At 39.8% G+C, this 24,703-nt stretch overlaps 1 protein-coding gene across 4 annotated transcripts in view; it reads right to left on the bottom strand.

Moving 5' to 3' along the window:
- LOC120525962 (protein phosphatase 1 regulatory subunit 12B) overlaps positions 1–23,853 on the bottom strand; it is a 141,321-nt gene extending 117,468 nt beyond the window's left edge. For 3 of the 4 annotated variants that reach the window (XM_039748710.1, XM_039748711.1, XM_039748712.1), the window contains exon 1: positions 23,693–23,852. In XM_039748710.1, coding sequence (XP_039604644.1) covers positions 23,693–23,712 — 20 coding nt within the window. In that variant the 5' untranslated portion in view covers positions 23,713–23,852. Of the gene's footprint in view, positions 1–23,692 lie in introns of all 4 variants that reach the window. The other variant, XR_005633050.1, reaches the window with a different exon arrangement.
- Positions 23,854–24,703: the final 850 nt, after the last annotated feature.

Below are 24,703 nucleotides of genomic sequence, written 5' to 3'. Positions count from 1 at the left end.
GTCTGCCTGGTGAGGCCTAGAAAACCAGTAATAAGAACTGGTTTATTCTTTTTCTCTATGATCCCGTAACATCAGTTCAACTGCTATTCCAAATTCCCATTCCAACTCAAAGCTTGGTAGTCCATGAATCCTGTCCAAGCCCTGATCATAAAGAATCACTGACTTGGAGATTTGATTGGCATTTTTGAGTTTCGTTGCAATGCTTGATGCTTTGTGGGATACCCCAACCCCCGAATCGTCAATTGAGTGTCTAACCTTCACAGGGAACACATTTACAAGATTGAGATTTAAAGGTAAACTGCTACATTTATGTTTAAATTTTATGCAGTGAGTTAAAAACTTATTTTTTTTAGTTCAGTTTGTTCACTTGCAGTACTGTACAGTGCATCAGGAAAGTATTCACAGCGCATCACTTTTTCCACATTTTGTTATGTTACAGCCTTATTCCAAAAGGGATTAAATTCATTTTTTTCCTCAGAATTCTACACACAACACCCCATAATGACAACGTGAAAAAAGTTTACTTGAGGTTTTTGCAAATTTATTAAAAATAAAAAAAACTGAGAAATCACATGTACATAAGTATTCACAGCCTTTGCTCAATACTTTGTCGATGCACCTTTGGCAGCAATAACAGCCTCAAGTCTTTTTGAATATGATGCCACAAGCTTGGCACACCTATCCTTGGCCAGTTTCGCCCATTCCTCTTTGCAGCACCTCTCAAGTTCCATCAGGTTGGATGGGAAGTGTCGGTGCACAGCCATTTTAAGATCTCTCCAGAGATGTTCAATCGGATTCGAGTCTGGGCTCTGGCTGGGCCACTCAAGGACATTCACAGAGTTGTCCAGAAAGCCACTCCTTTGATATCTTGGCTGTGTGCTTAGGGTCATTGTTCTGCTGAAAGATGAACTGTCGCCCCAGTCTGAGGTCAAGAGCGCTTTGGAGCACGTTTTCATCCAGGATGTCTCTGTACATTACTGCAGTTATCTTTTCCTTTATCCTGACTAGTCTCCCAGTTACTGCCGCTGAAAAACATCCCCATAGCATGATGCTACCACCACCATGCTTCACTGTAGGGATGGTATTGGCCTGGTGATGAGCGGTGCCTGGTTTCCTCCAAACGTCATGCCTGGCATTCACACCAAAGAGTTCAATCTTTGTCTCAGCAGACTAGAGAATTTTGTTTCTCATGGATTGAGAGTCCTTCAGGTGCCTTTTGGCAAATTCCAGGCGGGCTGCCATGTGCCGTTTACTAAGGAGTGGTTTTCGTCTGGCCAGTCTACCATACAGTCCTGATTGGTGGATTGCTGCAGAGATGGTTGTCCTTCTGGAAGGTTCTCCTTTCTCCACAGAGGACCTCTGGAGCTCTGACAGAGTGACCATTGGGTTCTTGGTCACCTCCCTGACTAAGGCCCTTCTCCCCCGATCGCTCAGTTTAGATGGCCGGCCAGCTATAGGAAGAGTCCTAGTGGTTTCGAACTTCTTCCACTTACAGATGATTGCAGCCACTGTGCTCATTGGACCTTCAAAGTAGCAGAACTTTTTATGTAACCTTCCCCAGATTTGTGCCTCGAGACAATCCTGTCTCGGAGGTCTACAGACAATTCCTTTGACTTCATGCTTGGTTTGTGCTTTGACATGAACTGTCAACTGTAGGACCTTAATAGACAGGTGTGTGTCTTTCCAAATCATGTCCAATCAACTGAATTTACCACAGGTGGACTTCAATTAAGCTGCAGAAACATCTCAAGGATGATCAGGGGAAAAAGGATGCACCTGAGCTCAGTTTTGAGCTTCATGGCAAAGGCTGTGAATACTTATGTACATGTGCTTTCTCAATTTTTTTATTTTCAATAAATTTGCAAAAATCTCAAGTAAACTTTTTTCACGTTATCATTATGGGGTGTTGTGTGTAGAATTCTGAGGAAAAAATTAATTTAATCCCTTTTGGAATAAGGCTGTAACATAACAAAAGGTGGAAAAAGTGATGAGTTGTGAATACTTTCCGGATGCACTGTATGTGGTTTAATTTGTGGTTCACAAAAATAGAAATCATACTTTTTCATCTTCAAATGTGTCATTACTTTTGTATGGGTGTGAACGTAATTCAAACATTTTTCAGGGGTAAGGGGCATAGAAAAGTTTGGGAACGCCTGCCTTAGGGGATAAGGGGCTAATGTACAATGTGTTTTTGGCCATAAATATTTGTCTTGTCTGGGCATGTTGGCAAGCCACTAGACCATTACCCAATTGGAGTGTAGTGATTTAGCCATTGTTTACCTGTACCTCAAAAAGGAGCAAGCACTAAAGAAGGACACCAGATTTGGGATGTGCAATACCAAAATTATTTCATTCATCTGCACGGAAGGTTGGCATTATTTTGATGATGTATACAGTATACTGTGACTAGAAGACCTATTTGGACATTGTTTCTTTGAAGTGGATTTTTTCTGGTTAAAGAACTGCAGGTCCGTGACATTTTGTTCCCTGGTAGTCCTTTCCATTTTTCTTCCATTCTGACTTCACTTTAATGAAGCATTTCCTGTCATTTATAACTTCACATCTGACCTGGCACCCACTGCAAACTTTTTGCAGTTAATTCAGGGTGTTATCTCATCTCATAAATGGCCTTTATGTTATCTCATTTCCTTTATCGATTATCCTGCTCTAATACTTCACTGAATTAATATCCATCCATTTATTCATCCCAGTTTCAATGGGGGGCTTTGCTGAATCAGAACCTGACAGAGTTGCCTGCACCTGGCAGGAACTAGTCACAGATGGGAGGCCAGTCCATCACAGGGCACACTTGGGTTTGCCTCCACACTCAGTCATGCCAAGACATTTTACACTTAGTAGTCAACCTCATCTGCACATCTCTGAAATATGAGAAGAAACAACAGTAACAGGGAAAAAGTTAAGTCAGAAATAAGGAGAACATGCAAACTCCTCATAGATAGTAAACAGACCTGGATTTGAACCCACATCTCCATAACTGTATGCATTATGGTACTTTTAAACATTTTTTAAGTAAATTTCTACCCTCTTTATCTGCTGACCATGGCATTTCTGATTGAATCCAATTTTTTTGTGACGTATATTTGAATCTGACATTTGTGTCCATGATAGGAGTGATGGCTAAAATAACAACATATAGATAGGCTGTGCCCAGAACTCAGCAGTTATGTCCAATCCAGCTGGTATTCTTTATTCTTTTTGTTATAATTTGCAAATTATAATACTCTTCATAGTCACTGTCTGCTAAACACAGGACTTAAATCACTGCATACTTATATTTGTTTAAATCAGCCTTCACATCAGCAGACACATTTTTGAATGGGCTGTGGAGATGTAGAAGCATTTGAATAAAATTTTCCATCCTTTGAATCTAAGAGAGATCTCTTAATTTTATCTTCTTGTCCTGCTCTACCCAGGCTGACACAATTCCTGTCTTTGGCAAGCATCAGTTTTATTCTGCTGCCTGTCTATGACCTGGTATATAGTTACATGCCCAGAATGACTTTTATGCCCATTTCTTTTTTTTTCCATTTCAAGGTTGGTGTAATTAAAATGTTGAACTGTTCTAAATAGTTGAGTAATGTAGGTGAAGACACAATTTTGGACTCGAGAACAACATCTGCAGAAACTTTACTGGCCCTAGTCCATTCCTTGTGCCAAGAAAAAAGACTGTAGCCTTAAAGAAGAAAGCTTTCACTACACAAATCAGATAAGGCATTTGCAGTGGACCAGTGCCTAAACCGTGGATGGTTCCAATAACACATCTGATGCCACCAGGACAGGAGCTGGATTACACAGAATCAATAAAAATATGTATTGATTAAAATAAATGGATATGGCATCCCATTCACCATGTAACACAGGGGACTGAGCATTCTGCCAACCTTTTGCAAATTACATTTGGCTGACCTGCATCTTCATTAATTATTCTTTTGTAAAACATGATGATGACAATAATCCCAAAGTGATTTTTCTGTGTATGGGCATGTTAGACCATTCATCAAATTCTTAACAAGAAAGAATGAAAGTTTCCACAACATAGTTTATACTAGCCGAAGCCTGTCGTAGCATACGGCGGTGTAAGAATAGGAACGGAAAACGGTGAGAAAGGAATTCAGTATAACAAAGGCTTAGGAAACCACTGGCGCAGCATAACGAAAATAGCAAGGAGCAAAACCAGTGCCAATGGTCAAGAGAGTACCTTCCTGTAGCAGGCTACAGAAAACATAGACATACTGTATATAGATAGACGCCACATTCACTGTGTTGCCCAGTCGACACGATAAGTCAGCGCGTCCGCCCTATTGCGAGTGGTAAAAGTGCCATCTAAACTAATACAGGTAGACGTGGAAACTGGGTTTTCTGATGAAAAAAACAATAACGTTTTAAACAGTATCGTTTACATACAAAAGATTTTGGCAAATCGTTTACATGCAATTATTTATATCCATTTATACACTAAATGCGTGCGTATCCCATGGTCTTAGAGTTGGTGGGCGGGACTCTGTGTCTTGCTTGCCCTTAGTTACAGTTGGTGGACGGGGCTCTCTGTCTTCTGTGCGGTGTAAAGTCAAAGTGGCTCAGAGGTGCATGTGGACCTTTGCACAGACGAAAGCGACTGAGGCTGTATTTGGTGAGTTGTTGCGTGCCTCGAGAACGATGCTGGACTCATGAGGGCGGTTACAGTTGCCGTGCGTGGCTCTGTTGTGCATATCCCATGACGCGGTAGGAGGGTTAGAGTTGGTGGGCGGGGCTCTGTCGAGCATATCCCATGGTCTTAGAGTTGGCGAGTGGGGCTCTGTCTTGCTTGCGCTCAGTGTCTTGTGTGCCCTCAGTGTCTTGCTTGCGCTCAGTGTCTTGCATGCCCTTAGTGAATTATACAGTATATATAGATGAATTACCTCGCTAGGACCTTAGAACTTCTTGCTAATATTTTTTTCTACACTATGCCTTATATGCGCATATATTGTACATACAACAACATCACAAAATAGTACTTTCTCCAAAACAACGTCAAGATGAGTTTTGGAGGTCTCTAAAGTAAGAGTCTTTTCCACATTACTTGGTACATACATTGTCAAGTCAATATAATCAAATTCAGGATAGCCAGAACACTGGGCATAAGTTAGACAGTAGCTTTGGACAGGGCATCAGTCCATGATTGGCAAACAAACACACACACATGAACATCACACTTCCCCACTGGATCGATTTAGAATTGACAAAGAAGATGACAAGCATGTTTTTGGGGATGTGGGATAAAAAACAGAGTACTCCAGAAGAAAACCCACACAAGGACAACATACAAACTCCACACAGATAATGACCAGGCACAGGAATGAGTTAAATAAATGTAAAGAATTGGGTTTATATGGCAGCATTAGTTTGGTTGGTCAGAGTACTAAGCATAGCACAATGTTTTCATTTAGTCCTCATTCACACTTATACATTTCTACGCATTTTTGGTAGTTGCTGTCCTGATGTGCAGAATCTGCAATTTTTTTAAATAATAAACGGCAATATTTTCATTATATTTTGCTCAAAACAAACAATTGTATGGGCAACTTAACATTAAAGCATATCCTTTTCCTAAATTTTATCACCTTAAACATCTGTGCAAATATGTCAAATGACCAGGATTATGCCTCGGACTGTATTGATTTTATAACCTGTGAATGGATGGGCACCTGGAAAAAGGCATTGCCAAACTGATTTACAGCTTGGGAAAGGAAGGTAAACTGACATAGTTAAATAGATCAAAGAGTTTGAGGGAGGACATCCATGATATTGACAGCCAGTCAATCAAATGTGTGTAACAAACCTGGTTCCAGAGTCTCACATGGAATTTTGAAATAACTATAGCTTGTCTGAGGGAAGAAAAGTGAGTGACGTCAAGAGGAAAAAACAGAGCGACATCAGGAAAGGGTGCAAGCAACGTCAGGAAAGAGCAAGAGTGTGCGACCATTTTCATCTGATTGTCAGCTAAAGAATCTCATCAACAATATCGATTGCTAAATCAATGCTGCCGTGGGCCATTCATCTTTGACATCTTTAACTTTTCGTAACTTTTTCTAAAGACTATTTATATTCAGACTTTGATATCCACATTTTCTTTTATGCTTTTCTCTACTGGAATTATTGTTCTTTAATAAATACCATGTTTCTTTTAGCCATCTATACTTTTTCTTCATATCTATAGTGATTTAAGTAATAAGATAAATATTTAGAGCACCTGGAGTAGTAAGGAAGTGCCATATGATTTGAACTGCGAGATTTTATTGGCTGAGGATGAAAAGCTCTGTCCAATAATGAACAGTATTAAAGTAAGACATCAGGAGACCAAAGGTAATATTTAGGTGTGAGATATATCTAAGACATCACACGTCGTTTGTGCCAAAGATAAGTACGTTTCTTGAAGTACTAGGGGAGAATAGGCTGTGCATTTGTTATTCATATGGCACTCGTGTGGGTTAAAATGCTAGTGAGTAACGGGCTGTGTATACATCACTCCTACGGTACTTGTGTGGTGAGGGTCTGTGTGTATGTATGTGTGTGTGTGTTAATCTTAAAGGTACGACAGTAGATCTACTTGGAATGAACCTGGTAAGTTCCCATTACCCTGGAGAAGGTAAAGGAAGAAAAGGTTGTGTAATGCTGGTCACTTGCAGCATACCAGTAAATCAATTTATCCTGTCACCCCTATTGATGTTACTGCAGAGGAGTGCATGTGTTTTTAAAAATGTTACATGTGGCATATTTTCCATAGACAGATACACAATAACAAAGTTGGGCACAATTGTATGTTTTTTTGGAAAGAAACTGTACAACACAAGAAACCTCTCCTTGCTGTTTCCATTTTCACACATGAGTGCTTTGGGTGCGTCTAAGTGGCTCTACCAAGGTAAAACAGTCAATCACAGGGAAGGGGTGAAATTGACCACTGGCCACCTCTTCTATCTTTACTGTAAGACCAGATGACGCATTTCAGGATGGATTGTAATATCATTTCTGGTTTTATCCTGGAGGTCTTGCTACTTAAACCATGAACTTACTGAACGCTGGCACCCATTAGGAGTAACCTTACTTTGCAACAGAGAAGCCTTTGGTGACTGAAGAACTGCAAGGACACTAATTGATGTTATTGTTTCCTGTTTTTCATTTTCCTTATGACTTTATTTACTAAACACATTACCCACTTTGTCCTCCACTCTTTCCCCAACATTTTCTGTGTCCTCTTTCTTTCAGATAAGACTGAGCACACACACATTCTCCAAGCACTTTGTAGGAATGTACCCAATATCACCTCTGTCTTCAGCACATCTTTAGGAGTGCAGTTGTCTTGCGTGTCATCATAATTGGCAAAGTGGGCTGGGACAGAGCCAACCTGATTTAAAAAACATATTGCAGTTCAGACGCTGCCTCAGCTGCAGAGCAAAACAGAGAACTCACTTTAACTCATCACAGGCTGAACTGAGCAGTTTAATGCTACAGAGTAAAATCCTCATTAGAAACTTTAAATTGGAAGAGAAAGCACTTGAATCAATGACTGTCATCACAACTGTCCTACCTTAATTCTGGTATTGAGCTATAAAAGCCACCACTAACAGAAAGTTAACCTCCAATAAAACATATTGGATTAACAAAGAAAGTTCTGCTTTATGTTTTTCTAATTCTTTCATTTTTTTGGCTAAGGCAATTAAACAAGGCATCCTCTTCTGGACTCCCAAAGTTTTGCATCTCTCCCTGCTGTTTAGTTCTGTTTACAATGGGCAGGTGATTATAAACTGTAATTAAATACTTCCCAAAGTATACAGAGTGCAGATATCAACAAGAATGCACTACCCCAACTCTTCATCTAAATTCTCCTTTTCAAATGGAATACCAGCAAAATCATCTTCAGTGCATCTCAGAAAACCCACTTTGAGTTATTATTTCAGACTGTTTACTGCTTCACTCTTCTTGTACTTTCAGGCAAGGAAAATAAGTTTGAACTTTGTGATGGGTCTAAATTTTTAACACGTCATCAGCTGTCATTCTGTTTTCACATTTCTTACGGTCTGCAGGGCTTATTGTAATTTCTCGAGGTTTGACACTGAATTAATAATTATTTGCACTTGCTTATGGCCAGCTGCTATCAAAATAAGCCCAGTACAAAATCCAGAATTAAATTTTACCTTACTGTGATGCTTCAATTGCTCATTTAAAAATTGCAATCTCCATGTCTCTGTTACAACTGTGTTTTCTCCATTTACTCCCTTCAACTTGCACATGATCCTTACAATTGACATGTAGTGGCAGTTCAGCACAAAAAAAGTGGGAGCTGAGTGAGAAAGAGCTCAGCTGACATCACTGGAAAGTGCTCTACTTAAAGTGCATAGAGGTAGTCACTGTGCCCATGAGCAGTGTTTCTATTAGCTTATATTGTACAGACAGACCTCAATATGTGCGTCTCGGGAACTGCAGGTCTGACATTGTGGTCAGCAGCACAGGAGTGCCGCAGGGGACTGTGCTTTCTCTGGTCCTGTTCAGCCTATATACATCGGAATTCCAATACAACTCAGAGTCCTGCCACGTGCAAAAGTTCGCTGACGACACTGCTATCATGGGCTGCATCAGGAGTGGGCAGGAGGAGGAGTATAGGAACCTAATCAAGTACTTTGTTAAATGTTGCAACTCAAACCACTTACACCTGAACACCAGCAAAACCAAGGAGCTGGTGGTGGATTTTAGGAGGCCCTGGGATTATCAGAGGTAACTGTGTGCAGAGGGCACAGACCTACAAATTCCTAGGAGTGCAGCTGGATAATAAATTGGACTAGACTGCCAATACAGATGCTCTGTGCATGAGAGGACAGAGCCGACTATATTTCCTCAGAAGGCTGGCATCCTTCAACATCTGCAATAAGATGTTGCAGATGTTTTTTCAGACGGTTGTGGCGAGCACCTTCTTCTACGCAGTGGTGTGCTGGGGAGGCAGCATAAAGAAGGGATATCTCAGGCCTGGACAAACTGATGTGGAAGGCAGGCTCTATTGTAGGCACGGAGCTGGACAGTTTGACATCTGTGGCAGAGCGACGAGCACTGAGAAGGCTCCTGTCAATCATGAAGAATCCAATGCATGCACGGAACAGGATCATCTCCAGACAGAGGAGCAGCTTCAGCGACAGACTGCTGTCACTGTCCTGCTCCACTGACAGACTGAGGAGATCGTTCCTCCCCCAAACTATGCGACTCTTCAATTCCACCCGGGGGGAGGGAGTGGGTAAACGTTAACACTACACAAGATTATAGACTGTTATACCTGCCTCACACTCTCCACCTTGCATTTTTTAACTTGCACTGTGCTTTTATTGCTCTTTAATTAATATTGTTTTTATCAGTATGCTGCTGCTGGAGTATGTGAATTTCCCCTTGGGGATTAATAAAGTATCTATCTATCTATCTATCTATCTATCTATCTATCTATCTATCTATCTATCTATCTATCTATCTATCTATCTATCTATCTATCTATCTATCTATCTATCTATCTATCTATCTATACTGTAAAGGATCTGCTTTTGAGGGCCTTTGTTGTGGGTTCACAGCTGGATACAAGCAGTTATCACAGTGCAAATGTCTAAACTATGATGTACTGTGGTATGATTCCATGACACATCATTTGGCGTAGTCAGCAGGATTTACACTGTAAATGGAAGAATATTAGTAGCAGTGCTGTGCAAAAAAGGTGGGGACTCAATGAGAGGAAGTTTAACTGACATCACCAGGAAGCACATGCATAGACACACACATGTGTAGGGGTTCTCCTATTAGCTTACATTTACATGTATTTACTTGGACTTTATCCAAGGCAGAAATTACAAAATTTATGAAACACAGTATAAAGAAGCTTCTGAAGATGTTTGTAATCCAGATGTACTGTTCATGAATAAGCACCGGAAGTTACCACAGTGAAATATCTGAGCAGGGAAGAATTGTGGTGCGATTCCAAAATACTACTTGCAGTATAATTACAATATGTCACAGAAGGATTATATGTCAAATGTCTCAAATGTCAAGGCTCTCCATGTTGTGATGTAAGCACATCACTCATCCTGTTTGTGCTCCAACTCCGTGAAGACATGTAATCTGAGTCAATTTTCTGTAGTAAATGTGTAAGATGTTGAAAGAGATTTTTCATTTTGCAAACAGTGAACAGAATGAATGGTGTCTCATCAGCTTTGTTGGCTGCCTTTCCTCTTACCTATAAACCTTTGTTTAGCATGCAAATTCTCCCCATTTTTGCATATTTTCTCTTTCTAGGATACCCAGTTTTTCTCCCACATACCATAATATGTACATCAAGTTAATATTTTATTTTAAATTAGTCCCATGTGACTAGAGGTGTGTGCATCACTGGGTTCTAAGATAGACTAGCTCAGTGTCCAGGGTTGATCCCTACCATGAACACCATGTTGCCAGTATAGGCTTCAGTCCCCCATGACTATGAGATGGATTAATTTGGAACACATTAATAATCTCATGTTTGTGTTTATTCATTATGTGGAATATGTTTAAAATGTTTATTAACATTTATTTATATTTCCATGGCTATTTCGATTACATTGTGTTGTTGCCATTCTGAAAATGTATTTTTCCATTTGTGTGTATGCTTTCATGCATGACACCATTTTGGAATTTCAGGTAGCACTGGGGCTACACGAGTAATGTTCAAGTTTGTACTGCATGTTCATCAGTCTTTTATATGTACAAGTTACATGCTTATCAAAGTAGTATTCCATCATGTATGTTTCAGGATGTCATTAATGGAGAATGTCTACCTTTTTTAGGATATAGTTCATCATTTAAAAACAACCACTCATCTTACATTATGGTTCAACCAATCAAAGTAGCTAAACATCAGTACAGGAGTAAACTAGAGACCAGGTTATAGATTTCAGAAAACAGAAGGCATACCACACTACCATCTGTATCACAGTGGATTCTGTTGAAAGTGAGAGCAGCTTTAAATTTTTTGGAGTGACCATAACTGATTAAATGAAATGGGCATGGCATATTTTGGCTGTTGTCAAGGAAAACTCAGTAATGCTTCCTTTTTCTCAGACAATTGATTAAAGCTCAGATTTCTCTATTTGTTTTTAATATCCTGTACAGGCACAGTGGAGTACATTCTCACTAGCTACATTACTTTCTGGTACTACACCTGCTCAAACAAGAACATAAAGCATTGCAGAGGATGGCGACAGAATATTATCAGCACCTTGCTGCCTTCTATTCAGAACAAATGCATTACAACATTACTGCCTTAGGAATGAAAACCGGGTAAGTAAAGACCTCAGTCACCTTGCACAGCTACTTTTCTCACTTCCACCTTCTGGAAAATGGTGCAGGGTCATAGACACTGACATTGGTAGATATAGGGACATTTTCTGTCTGTGGGTTATAAGATTACTGAACAACCAACCATAATAGCACGTATTTTTAAATAAAAACATTTCAAACCTAAATATTAAATTGTATTAAGTACACATGACAATAAACTCAAAGTTGTACTTTACATCTCATCTGGACATGTAGCAATGTGGTAATTGTTTCCACACTCCTCAGGACTCCTTTCCCATGACTATCTGTATGAGGTGTGGCAGAAAAGTAATGAGACTGGCAACACTGCAAGCGATCTGGCAATGCTGCGCTGTTGTCCTTGATAGAGCACGTGTATCAGTACCCTCCCATAGCTCAGTGCGAGTTTCAACTCCTTCCGTTAACTACGTGATTTTTGTGACTGCTATTAGCGAAGTTGTGTTTTTGGTTGTGCATCACGCAAAATGGAACAGTGGAATTTGGAGCAACGTTGTGCCATTAAATTTTGTGTTAAGCTTGGAGAATCGGCAAGTGTGACGTTTGAAAAGTTAAAACAGGCCTATGGGGAACATTCTTTATCCGGAGCTCAAGTTTTTCGCTGGCACAAATCATTTTTGGAAGGCAGAAAACACGTTGAAGATGAACACCATTCAGGGAAAACATCGAACGTGTGAACACTCTTGTGAGATCAGACTGTCGTTTAACATTAAGAATGTTGAGTGGACAATTAAATTTGAACAGATTTACCGTTCATCAAATTTTGACTGAACATTTGCACATGCGAAAGGTCTATGCCAAAATGGTACCGAAAAACTGCCCTCTCCATAACAGAATTTTTGACCTCAAAAGGGATTCCTCTGGTTCCCCAGCCCCCTTATTCACCTGACCTCAGTCTGTGTGACTTTTTCCTTTTTCCTAAACTGAAAAATGTCCTCAAAGGACGTCATTTCGGGACTTTAGAAAACATCCAAAAGAGCATAACGGACATGCTGAAGACCATACCAGTTGAAGACTTCCAGCGCTGCTACCAACAGTGGGAACAACGTCTCCATCGGTGTAATAATCGGATAACATTGATGTTTGAAAAAAATAAAAACTTTGGTAAATAAAAAATCAGTCTCATTACTTTTCTGCCACACCTCGTATATCCACCTGGATTTTCTGAGTAGATTGTTTTGGATTGATTTTGGATAATACCATCTGAACTGTTTAATTTGCTTGTATTTTATTTTAGGATCTGATTGCAGTATTTTAGTTCCCATCTTTTACAGACTTTGCAATACATTAGACTTGTGTGTTTTATGCATATTTATTGCATATAGTATGGTAAAATACTGGAAATTAGGCAACACAAGAGGACAAGCATGTAGTATCTTTCTTTAGTGGACTGTAAATAATGTATGTTTAATTTCAGTGATTGAGGAAGTATATTATTTGCATTTTGTACTTTATTAAAAATATACAAGGTGAGTCAAAGTTATGTTGCTACTAATGGTACTGCTATGTATATATTTATTTACAATTTTTGAGGACAATTTATATGCCACATATGGTACATGTGTTGAACATGATGGTGAACAGGTTGACACATTCCTTTAAATCATCTTGCACATATGAAGTATTTTTTGTGAATAAATTGTTTCTGCCATTCAAATGTTAACATAATTTTGACTCACCCTGTATATAGTCTCTAATTACATTTCCTTCACTATCCTTTCCTTTTTTTACAATTGAATGATGAAATATTTGTGGAGAATACAGGCTGGTATAAGTTGAAATATGGCATATAATCTGGCTTAGATGTATAATTTACTAAACTGCCATCTGTGCAAATTGTTATAAGGTTTTAGGATGTTGTATGTTGCTGTGCACTACGGGACATGTGACATCATGACAGTCATGTAATAAATAGCATCCACACTTTTGAAAATGAAGGAAACACCTCACAAGTGACTTGTGCTCAAGCAACAAGCTATCTTAGGTTTGATCCTTGTCTTAATTTGATTTCAAAGAACAAAGCTAAATTTGGCAATAAATCTATATGTGTAGAGTACCAGTCTTTGTAATGACTGTTCTTTAAAACCCAAAAACAAAGAAGCAAGAGGACTTGCGTTTTAATTATTCTTGGTCACAAAACTGAGTGATTGGTGGGCATTTTTGTGCACCAGACTTGCCCAGAAAAATACAAAATAAATTTACATGGATTTCTTGCCTCCTTGCCATGCAATGCAGAACATAAAGGACTGACTTGCCTAATGGTTCTTTTACTATCTACCCTTCAAACATGAGTCAAGACAAGATCTATTCAGAACTGGATAACTCTGGAGCTTCTTAATGATGTGGATAATTGCTTTTTCCCTGTTCTCTGAGTCCTTTCTGACTGGTCAGTGCTCATGGAATAGATACTTTCAAATCACAACTACTTGTGAATGAGATAGCCTTTCCATAGCTGCTTGCTTACATAACAATTCTCACCCGCTAGAGTCCCTGGAGTAAAGCCGACCTCTAGTGGCTGCCATTCATTATTACATTAAGAGAAGATCCTCAAACTAACTCTGTCACAAGAACAGTTATCTCTGAGCTGTTTACCCTTCTCACAATGACCAATGAAAACCACTAATATCCTTTGACTCATATAACCACACATTGTTGAATCTATTTAACAAAATAGAGACCAATTTTTTTCCATCTTTATGTTTCCTACCCCCAGCACCACCTTACCAGGCTGCTGTCTCATCACTTTTGTAGTTGTAAAATGAGTGGTACTGTACCACACAGTTAGCATTGGTGACTCACAGATCCAGGAAATTCAATTCAAACTACAGGCATAATACAGTATTCTATACTGTGCATACACTGATGTCCTACCAAATCCCAAAGACACAGCATGTGTGAATGTGACTTTGGGTATGTAAGTTGCCTGGGTTGAACTGTTTTTTTAATGTATGGTTGACTTCTACCTAATGTCCAATGCAGACTCCATAATATACTTTTGACAAATTTATAGCAAACAATTCAGACTCCATCAAATGTAAATGGAGTTATGGTAGGCTATGTGGGAGGAGAGACATAAAATTGATTAAAATTGTTATCATTCTCTTTATGTGTCTTTTCTGTTCCTTATAAAGAGCAGAAGAAACCAAACAAAGAACAGGAGCCTAGAGAATGATTCATTCTAAAGAGAGAGGAAGCAAGGGGCAGTCAGACCTATGCTGCTACTAGTTAGGATTGTGCCGCATACTGGAAAAGTATCGAAGAAATTAAATTTTAAAATTTTACGGTACCATGATTTTGAAATTTTCGGTACTAGCGGCAAATATCTTTCTTCTTAATCTCTCACCCTCCTCAATTCCTTTGATACTTGGCACTGCAACTGCAGAAAAACATTCATTTTGTACACTTTAACAAATCGAAAATAAATACTTCAATGCAATCTGGTCTTCATGGGGGGCACCCCACCTTCAATGCATCGATGTGATCAAGACTTCATGGCTATTAAGAGGAAAGTAGTCTGTAGTACAGAGTGATGGCACCAGGGAGGTGATCAATTGTGTGGCACACCAGGCAGGTTGGAGTAACACAGGAAGTTTTGTAGTTACCTTTCATTTGCTTCTGAACTATTTTGGTACTGGTACTGAGATCTGAAAGCTAGTGTTGATACCAAAGTCAAAATTGTAGTACTGATCCAATGCTACATCTAGTATGGCTGCACTATAGGACCAACTATGACTTAAGAAAGCCTTACATGTGCAACTGGTGTATGCAGAGTGGATATTAATGTTTCCAGACAGCAAACAGTGACACAAGACAGGATCAAGCCCTAAGTCATTTATAAGTCCTAGCCGTGCTACTTATCAAAGACAGGTAATAGAATGATTAAAAAATATCTGCTAGCTTAAGCCCCACTTGTAGCTTCAGTGCCTTTCCTATATATTTGTGTGTATGAACATCTCTTAACCGGTGCTTCCTCTCTCAAGTGTATTCTCATAAATCTTACTTTTCAGACTCTGTTATTGTTTTCGAGGCACCTTTCTCCCCTCCTGTCCATCTTTACACTTTTCTGTCTTTGAAGGCAGCTCTCTCAGCATGCCTCATATACTCTTACTCCACCTCATGTGTCTCTCACTTGCACTTCCAAATTCATCACGTTACCAAAGGCAAACTGACTAATCCCACTAAAGTCAAACTAATCAATTAGACTGCTCAGAGGGACTGGGCACACAGACCTTAGTGTTTTATTATTTAGTAGATTGTTGTCATTTTCATCAGGCATGTGCTAATCAATATGCAACATGTCATCACTCTCCTGGTGATAAGTGAGTATTAACAGCCTCACCTTCTGCCTTCCTTAGCTGAAAAATCTCAGAACACAAATTGCAACACTACCATTGGGAGACATATTAATTCAGCAGACATTTGGAATGTTATTACATAATATTAGTACCAACCCCACACATTTTCCAATCCATTATATCCTAACTACAGGGTCACGGGGATCTGCTGGAGCCAATCCCATCCAACACAGGATGCAAGGCAGGAAACAAACCCCAGGCAGGACAACAGCCCACATAATATCAGTAGTAAAAGTAAATATAATAATTGATCACTCAGGCCTAAGCAATTGTATGGGTGTTTCCATGCTTGGCTGAAAGTGGCACCAGGAGAATAATTAATTTCCTTAAGGGCAATAGCCTTTTGAGCTTACAATCAAGAGGGGAGTTGGGGCAAAGGCTCATCTGTGTGAGGAAGAGAGTCCAGGAAAAGTACAGTAAAAGTCTGTGTGGTGTAGTGGCTTTGGACTTACAGCCCTGAGGCTGTGGATTCAAATCCTGCAACTGACACTATGTGACCATAACTATATCACTTTACCTTCCTCTGCTCAAAATCAAAAAACAAAAGAAATGTAGCCAATTGTATCTCAATGTCCTAATGATTTTTAAAGCCCCAGGAACTGTTTAAAAAATGAAAAGCCAAAAGTCAAATCATATCTGTCATGTGCCATGAATTCTGGTTGTTACACGATAGCACATTGCTATCAACAACATGGCCACAGCTACTTGAAAATATACAGAATGGCAGTTACTGTGACAAAAACAAAATAAAACATGATGACCCAAAAATAATAATAAAATGATGATAAAAATAATCAAAAGTATAAAATAAGTGCAAAAATACATTCAACAAATTCAAAAACTACCTTTATCGTAACAATTTTAACAAATTGAACTTCAGCGCTGACACAAGTGGCCGTCTATAGCAACAGCTCTGTGTTTGTTTGCCTTTGTTGTTCTTTTCCATTGTTTACAGCTTTTTTTTTAATTGGACAATTAAAAATGTGAGGAAGAACTCACATTCACTTACACAGCAAATTCTGGGCCTGCGCCCTTTGTCTATTAGAGCATCGGATCTAATCACTGGGCTGACAGCAGAGCTACAGGGTTAATGTTGGGGAAAAAGAGTGGGTGTCCAGCTTTACAATAAGAGAAGGTTCAGACCTTATCTGCCTCGATTATGATGGGAAATGTAAGATCACTGGAAAATAAAATGGATGAGTTCTCAACGCTGATTACGAGGTTAAAGGAATACGAATTCAGCAATCACATGTGCTTCACTGAGATGTGGTTTCATCCATCCATTCATTATCCAACCTGCTACATCCTAACTACAGGGTCACGGGGGTCAGCTGGAGCCAATCCCAGCCAACACAGGGTGCAAGGCAGGAAACAAATCCTGGGCAGGGCACCAGCCCACCACAGGGAACACACTCCCACACACTAGGGACAATTTAGAATTGCCAATGCACTTAACCTGCATGTCTTTGGAGTGTGGGAGGAAACCAGAGCACCCGGAGAAAACCCATGCAGATATGGAGAGAACATGCAAACTCCACGCAGGGAGAACCCGGGAAGCGAACCCAGGTCTCCTTTATGCAAGGCAGCAGCGCTACCACTGCACCACTCTCTGACCATACAGTCAGTCCCATATAGTACAGAATGAGAGAACACAGTGTAGAATGGACCCTGACATAACCAAGGGGAGCCAAATAGCACTCGTTCCAACACCTGTGTCTAATATATTGGAAAAATTTCCCAGTTTGGAACCTCAAGTCTTGGGGGCATCTACCAAGATTATGTGGCTTAGAGCTAAAATTCTGGACAGAAGCAGAAGGTAAAGTGACAAAAAAAAGGAAGTGGACTTGCCGTTTTTGAGAATGAATGTTGAACTGCTCACAGTGGGCTTATGACCTTATTATATGCCAAGAGGGTTTTCTAATACGATTGTGCGGGCAGTTTACATCCCCCTTGGCAGATGTGGCAACATACACAGTATACTCTGTAATAACCAAACTGTACTGACCATCCAAGTGCTTTTATTATAATTTCTGGTGACTTTAACCATGTTTCTCCACTCGCACCAATTTTTACCAGTTGGTCTGATAACTCAGTGGCGCTGTACAAAAAGGGTCAGAGCAGGCTGTACTTGCTACCGACACTCAGCTCTTTTGATGTGTGCAGCAAGCTGCTGGAAATGTTCTACCAGTCCATAGTAGCCAGTGTGGCGTTCTGCAGTATACAGGGCTCGATCTGAGTTCAAAAGAAGCACAATGTCTGAACAAACTTATCAGCATAGCTTCCATCACAGGGCTAACCTTGGACATACTGAAAGCTGTAGTAGAAAAGAAGTTGGTGGCAAAATTGTGTGTCACCATTAAAAATCCCCTCTATCCCCTCCAGGAGGCTCTCTCATGGAGCACTTGTAGCCATGGGCTCATTCCTCCATAGTGGGCTAAGAAGCACCTCCGTTGGTCTTTTCTGCCCACTGCTATCAGGCAATTCTTTGCTTCCACCTGATATACTTGATAACTTTATTGATTGATTGATTGATCGATTGATTGATTGGATTATCTGTCCGGTGAATTTATATTCTTGCTTTTTAGGTTTCTGCTGTTGTGTGCATTTGAATTTCCCCATGGAATTAAGTGAGAAGTCAAGCAAAATGTCAGCTTTTATTGGCTAACTAAAAAGATTACAATATGCAAGCTTTTGAGGCAACTCAGGCCCCTTCAGGGGCCTGAATTACCTCAAAAGCTTGCATATTGTAATCTTTTTAGTTAGCCAATAAAAGCTGACATTTTGCTTGACTTCTCACTACATTCATAATGGCTAACACTGTACAACATCCTAGTACTATACCTATAGAATTAATAAAGTTTGTCTACTCTAATCTTATCTAAATTCACCACTTTAAACATATCTATACTCCATAGCATCATTCTGTGTAAATACTGCTACTATGAGAACTTCTGCTGATAATATCAATAATCAAATGTTGATTGAAATTGGAAGGAGCCCCAGTGGTAACCTTCCACACAAGGAATATCACCAGAATAAAAAAGTCACTTTAGTTTTCACAAACTAAACATGAAAAAACAAATGAACACAGTGAATAATAAAAAAGAAATAAAACAAAACCAAGAACAACATTAAGCTTCTTTAGGTCTACTAAAATGGTTGTGGTGCCCTATCTACCTCTTGGCTTTATTCTGTATCACAAAGGGTCAGGCAGCCTGTGCCATTCTATGTCAAAATATTAAATTACATTGTGTGACTTCCTGAGACTTGTGTGTATCTATAGATGGGCAACAGACGTTTCAAAAAAAGGTGCATAGTCACGACAAGTGTGATTTAGTGCATGAGTGAGCGAAAATAACAAGTATCAAGGGAAGCTTTGAACAAACTCCAAAACAAAGGAAATGCCAAACTGAGCATTTAGAAAAGGTTCAACAGTGAAGGCCTAAACGGATTACACTTCTCACTTGAACCTTTAGGTATATTCATGGGGAGCTCAACTCAAACAGTCAGAGTCACAACAGATGCAAAGCAACTACAGATAACAGCTAATATAACAAAATGACATGCTGGTATCAAAATATTGATTTCTAATATGACATTTCACAGTTTATTAGGTGCTGGACACTATAGCTTTTTTTGTATTTGCAAATATAAAACTGTGTGTATGCAGTTAAATAAAAAGGGTGATAGTTGTGTTCATAAAGGTACCACTATGTAACAAATTTGGATGGAACACAAAAAGAGGTAGAGTCACTTGCTATAAATGCCTGATCTCAAAAGACAACCTCAGAGGACTGATCCGGTTCCAAGAGCAATGCATAAAAGGTACCCTTGAATTTCGTAGAATCTTCATTACATTTAGCTTAATGCAGTTAATTAGAGAAATAAGTGAGAACAAGCAATGTAGTGGATGAGTGCATAGACTAGCTCACTTCGTCATATTGGTTGCCTGTAAAGGGAAGTCTAATGAAAGTGGTACAGTCAGTGAAGCGCATGGATTTGCTTTACTATTCATTCACATTGTTGTGTGATAAATGGGAAGATCAGTGTCTCTCCAACCATATTCTTTCTTGTGAGAGTTTTCCTTCATCAAGGGATACCGGAAAAAAATGAAGCCAAACATATTAAACTATACAGAATTAAGGGACTGCATTAACAAAATGACAAAAGATGCCACAGAGTAAAACAAAGATACAGAATAAAGCAATAAATATTTGGCCTTCTTAACCTGCCTGAGCCTACCTAGATTAGATATCAAAACCATTCCTTTAATTAGAATGGCTTGTTTCAATGTCGTACCTCAAAGTTATCTTTCGTACCTCCTCTTCAGGTCTGCTGGAGGTATCTTACTTCTGCCTACTACTGCAACTTCATTCTCACAAGGTAGTATTAAACCTCATCTCACAGTTACTTTCAGCCAAAATTCATAATCACTTTAAAGGATGCAGCAATTGTCCTTTGGTGCAGTAACACAAAGATATAGCTCCCTCTAGCATTGCTCAGTTTCCATTCTCCTTGACCTTAAACAGTTAGGTTTCCCTTCACAGATCTCTTCTTATGGAGTAGCTTGGGTACCATTTGTACCAAGTGGAACCAGTCTTCTGGAAATTGCATTTCTGTAGGCTTTTCCCAAGCCTTTTGCTAGATTCTATGGCTTATTCTATTATTTTAAGGGCCAGGCACCCTTGATGAATGCTGGACTACCTGTCCACAGTCAATAGCAAGACGTCATCACTACATTGATGGGCCTAAATTTTGACCACCAATGCCTTGAGAGATCCATACCTATAGGTGTACTTTCAGGTCAGCAGACACTCACTTTCACACTTAAGACCTAGGAGTTTTTATCCTTAGGGAGTGGAATTAGCCCTGATAACCAAATTCTGCTACCTAAATATTTCCCAGATCACCTAGTTACACAACTATCAGGACAGATAGATAGATAGCTAGATAGCTAGATAGATAGATAGATAGATAGATAGATAGATAGATAGATAGATACAGTGCATCCGAAAAGTATTCACAGCGCATCACTTTTTCCACATTTTGTTATGTTACAGCCTTATTCAAAAATGGATTAAATACATTTTTTCCTCAGAATTCTACACACAACACCCCATAATGACAACGTGAAAAAAGTTTACTTGAGGTTTTTGCAAATTTATTAAAAATAAAAGAACTGAGAAATCACATGTACATAAGTATTCACAGCCTTTGCTCAATACTTTGTCGATGCACCTTTGGCAGCAATTACAGCCTCAAGTCTTTTTGAATATGATGCCACAAGCTTGGCACACCTATCCTTGGCCAGTTTCGCCCATTCCTCTTTGCAGCACCTCTCAAGCTCCATCAGAATGGATGGGAAGCGTCAGTGCACAGCCATTTTAAGATCTCTCCAGAGATGTTCAATCAGATTCAAGTCTGGGCTCTGGTTGGGCCACTCAAGGACATTCGCAGAGTTGTCCTGAAGCCACTCCTTTGATATCTTGACTGTGTGCTTAGGGTCGTCGTCCTGCTAAAAGATGAACCGTCGCCCCAGTCTGAGGTCAAGAGCGCTCTGGAGCAGGTTTTCATCCAGGATGTCTCTGTACATTGCTGCAGTCATTTTTCCCTTTATCCTGACTAGTCTCCCAGTTCTTGCCGCTGAAAAACATCCCCACAGCGTGATGCTGCCACCACCATGCTTCACTGTAGGGATGGTATTAGCCTGGTGATGAGCGGTGCCTGGTTTCCTCCAAATGTGATGCCTGGCATTCACACGAAAGAGTTCAATCTTTGTCTCAGCAGACTAGAGAATTTTGTTTCTCATGGTCTGCGAGTCCTTCAGGTGCCTTTTGGCAAACTCCAGGCCGGCTGCCATGTGCCTTTTACTAAGGAGTGGCTTCCGTCTGGCCACTCTACCATACAGGCCTGATTGGTGGATTGCTGCAGAGATGGTTGTCCTTCTGGAAGGTTCTCCTCTCTCCACAGAGGACCTCTGGAGCTCTGACAGAGTGACCATTGGGTTCTTGGTCACCTCCCTGACTAAGGCCCTTCTCCCCCGATCGCTCAGTTTAGATGGCCGGCCAGCTCTAGGAAGAGTCCTAGTGGTTTCGAACTTCTTCCACATACGGATGATGGAGGCCACTGTGCTCATTGGGAACTTAAAGCAGCAGAAATTTTTCTTTAACCTTCCCCAAATTTGTGCCTCGAGACCATTCTGTCTCGGAGGTCTACAGACAATTCCTTTGACTTCATGCTTGGTTTGTGCTCTGACATGAACTGTCAACTGTGGGACTTTATATAGACAGGTGTGTGCCTTTCCAAATCATGTCCAATCAACTGAATTTACCACAGGTGGACTCCAATTAAGCTGCAGAAACATCTCAAGGATGATCAGGGGAAACAGGATGCACATGAGCTTAATTTTGAGCTTCATGGTAAAGGCGGTGAATACTTTTACAGTATGTACATGTGCTGTCTCAATATTTTTATTTTTAATAAATTTGCAAAAATCTCATGTAAACTTTTTCATGTTGTCATTATGGGGTGTTGTGTGTAGAATTCTGAGGAAAAAATTAATTTAATCCATTTTGGAATAAGGCTGTAACATAACACAATGTGGAAAAAGTGATGCGCTGTGAATACTTTCTGGATGCACTGTAGATAGACTTTGTCAGTCATAACAGACACACCTTAAAATTCCATAGTTGGTCTAACTCAGAGCCACATCTAATGAGCACAGTCTACATATAATCTGAGCCAAACTCTAGCGGAACTTCAGAAACAACTTCTCTCTTCCTATCTTTAAAAGAAAGTTCACATTTATTTATGGTTCTGACACTTTTATCTTAACAAGCAAACAACACACACCTAGTACAACAGTTTCCTTATTTCTTTCATTGGAATACTGGAAGAATAATAGTCACTCAGTCAGTGAAGGGTGAGACGGCACGTGAAGGTTTATTGACAAATACATTAAACACTAAACTTTAATTCCTTTTAAGGGAAACGAGATTAAGAACAACTTTTGTTTAAGAAACCAAAAAATACATGTATCATTTCTAATATATATGCATCTGACCGCAGAAGTATATATAGTGCACATTTTTACTATACAGGCATTTATACTGTATCTCACTATTTGAATCTATTTCCTGAATCTGGTCATTCAACTTTTTAGGAATAATGGGTGGAAACATCCATCAGACACAGGGAAGCAACCAGCTATGAGTGGAGGGCCTACCTATACCAGGTTACACTCACAAACACACACCTCACCATCCTTTATTCCATGTCTTTTCTAAACACACTTGCTCTAGTTTTGTGGTTGTGGGAGACCTAGAGTCTGTTCTAGCAGCACTGAAGTACAAAGCAGGAATGAGCTGTGAAGAATGGCGCACGAATTTATTACAGAACACCCTTACCAACACGCCCATACTTTTCTCAGTTGGATTTGTGAAAGTATAATTCTGTTAATTTCACTGGCATAACTAAAAAAATGAATAGATTCAGAAGATGAGTAAAATAATAGCACTTTACTTTATTGCTAAAATTAAATGTAATCAATGCAACAGCAAAACATAAGCAAATGTAACTGTTTAGGTATTATAGCAGTTCTACAAGTACAAGCCTATTAGCATTCACGCAGTACCCTCGATGCACTTCACACTGTACATTACTCGGCATGTACCGAATCTGCTGAGCCAGCCCACCTTCAGGTAAGAGCTGCTACTCTACTTCCTGTAGTTAAACACTCAGTAAAAAGAAAAAAATAACAGATTTGACAAAGAAACAGATAATGGCATGCATCAGAAGAGCATGAAATGCACTAGGCATATTTATAGAGAGTACACTGCAGTTTGGCAGCACATGCCTTTAATCAGGTCACTTTTCTTCATTTAATGTTATGTAACACTAAAGCATACGTAGATGAAGCATAGTAATCATTTCAAAAGGTGGAAACACAGATATTTCTCTACCTGGTCACGCAGGCTTGCATGTCTGATGTGAAGGTCAGGTGCTGGAGAAGTCAGACTTCCAGTGACTGCAGTGTTGGATGGTTATTCTTCTTCTCCTCCCTCTCTCTCACTGTTTCACTCCTGTGTTCTCTCTCTCTCTCTCTCTCACTCACTCACTCAGTTTCTATCTCATTTTTCCTCTCTCTCTCTCTCTCTCTCTCTCTCTCTCTCTCTCTCTCTCTCTCTCTCTCAAGGGGACAGCACACACACACCAGTACAAAATAAAGGCTCCGTGCTGGAGTGGGACAGCATGCTATCTGCTGTGGCCTGAGTGCCTCATTAAAGGGCATCAGAAGTAAGGGGTGGAGTCCTCTGCAGAATCTTCTTGCTTGCAGCTTTCAGTTGTGCTCTGCTGCATCTAATTAAACATACTAGAGGGGGAGAGACAGACGTACTGGATGCGATTCAAGAGCAGCTACTAACTTGCAGACAGAATGCGCTCAGGTGAAGCACATCAGTGAGCTTGAGACAGACTGAAAGGGTTAGACAGATAATAGAGATTAAAAATAGGTTATGTAAATTCATTTCTTTAGGTTCCTAAATTATACTTAATAACTTGTGAAAACAACAAGACTCAGCTTCCTCTCCTAGTCTGGATTACCTGATACCACCAAGAGGTACACTGGCCATGGAATGGTAAATGGCTTCAGTCATAAGGTGTAGCTATGGATTGTGCTTCATGTTGATGTGTCTCAACGTAAGCACATTTCTTTGCTAAAATATTGAAATGCAGAGGTCGTTCTTAACATGCAGGCAGCACCTTCTGCAATTTCTATTAACTCTATGTAAGTGTATCAGAGCTCAGGGCACACACAGAAAAGCCATTGCTTAGTAATTTGATTTGGTGACATTAGTACCCAGGAATATGCTCTTGACTAAACCAATAGGAGGAACATACATAGGTAAATTCTGCCAGTGCAGATTGAGTTTGGAATTGAAAGGAAGCACACAGCAGCTCACTGGCAGAAGAAG

Source organism: Polypterus senegalus, chromosome 3, assembly GCF_016835505.1.
Source record: "Polypterus senegalus isolate Bchr_013 chromosome 3, ASM1683550v1, whole genome shotgun sequence".
NCBI classification, from domain to species: domain Eukaryota; kingdom Metazoa; phylum Chordata; class Cladistia; order Polypteriformes; family Polypteridae; genus Polypterus; species Polypterus senegalus.
Note: the sequence above shows the minus strand (reverse complement) of the source record. Positions and strands in the feature narration are given on the sequence as shown.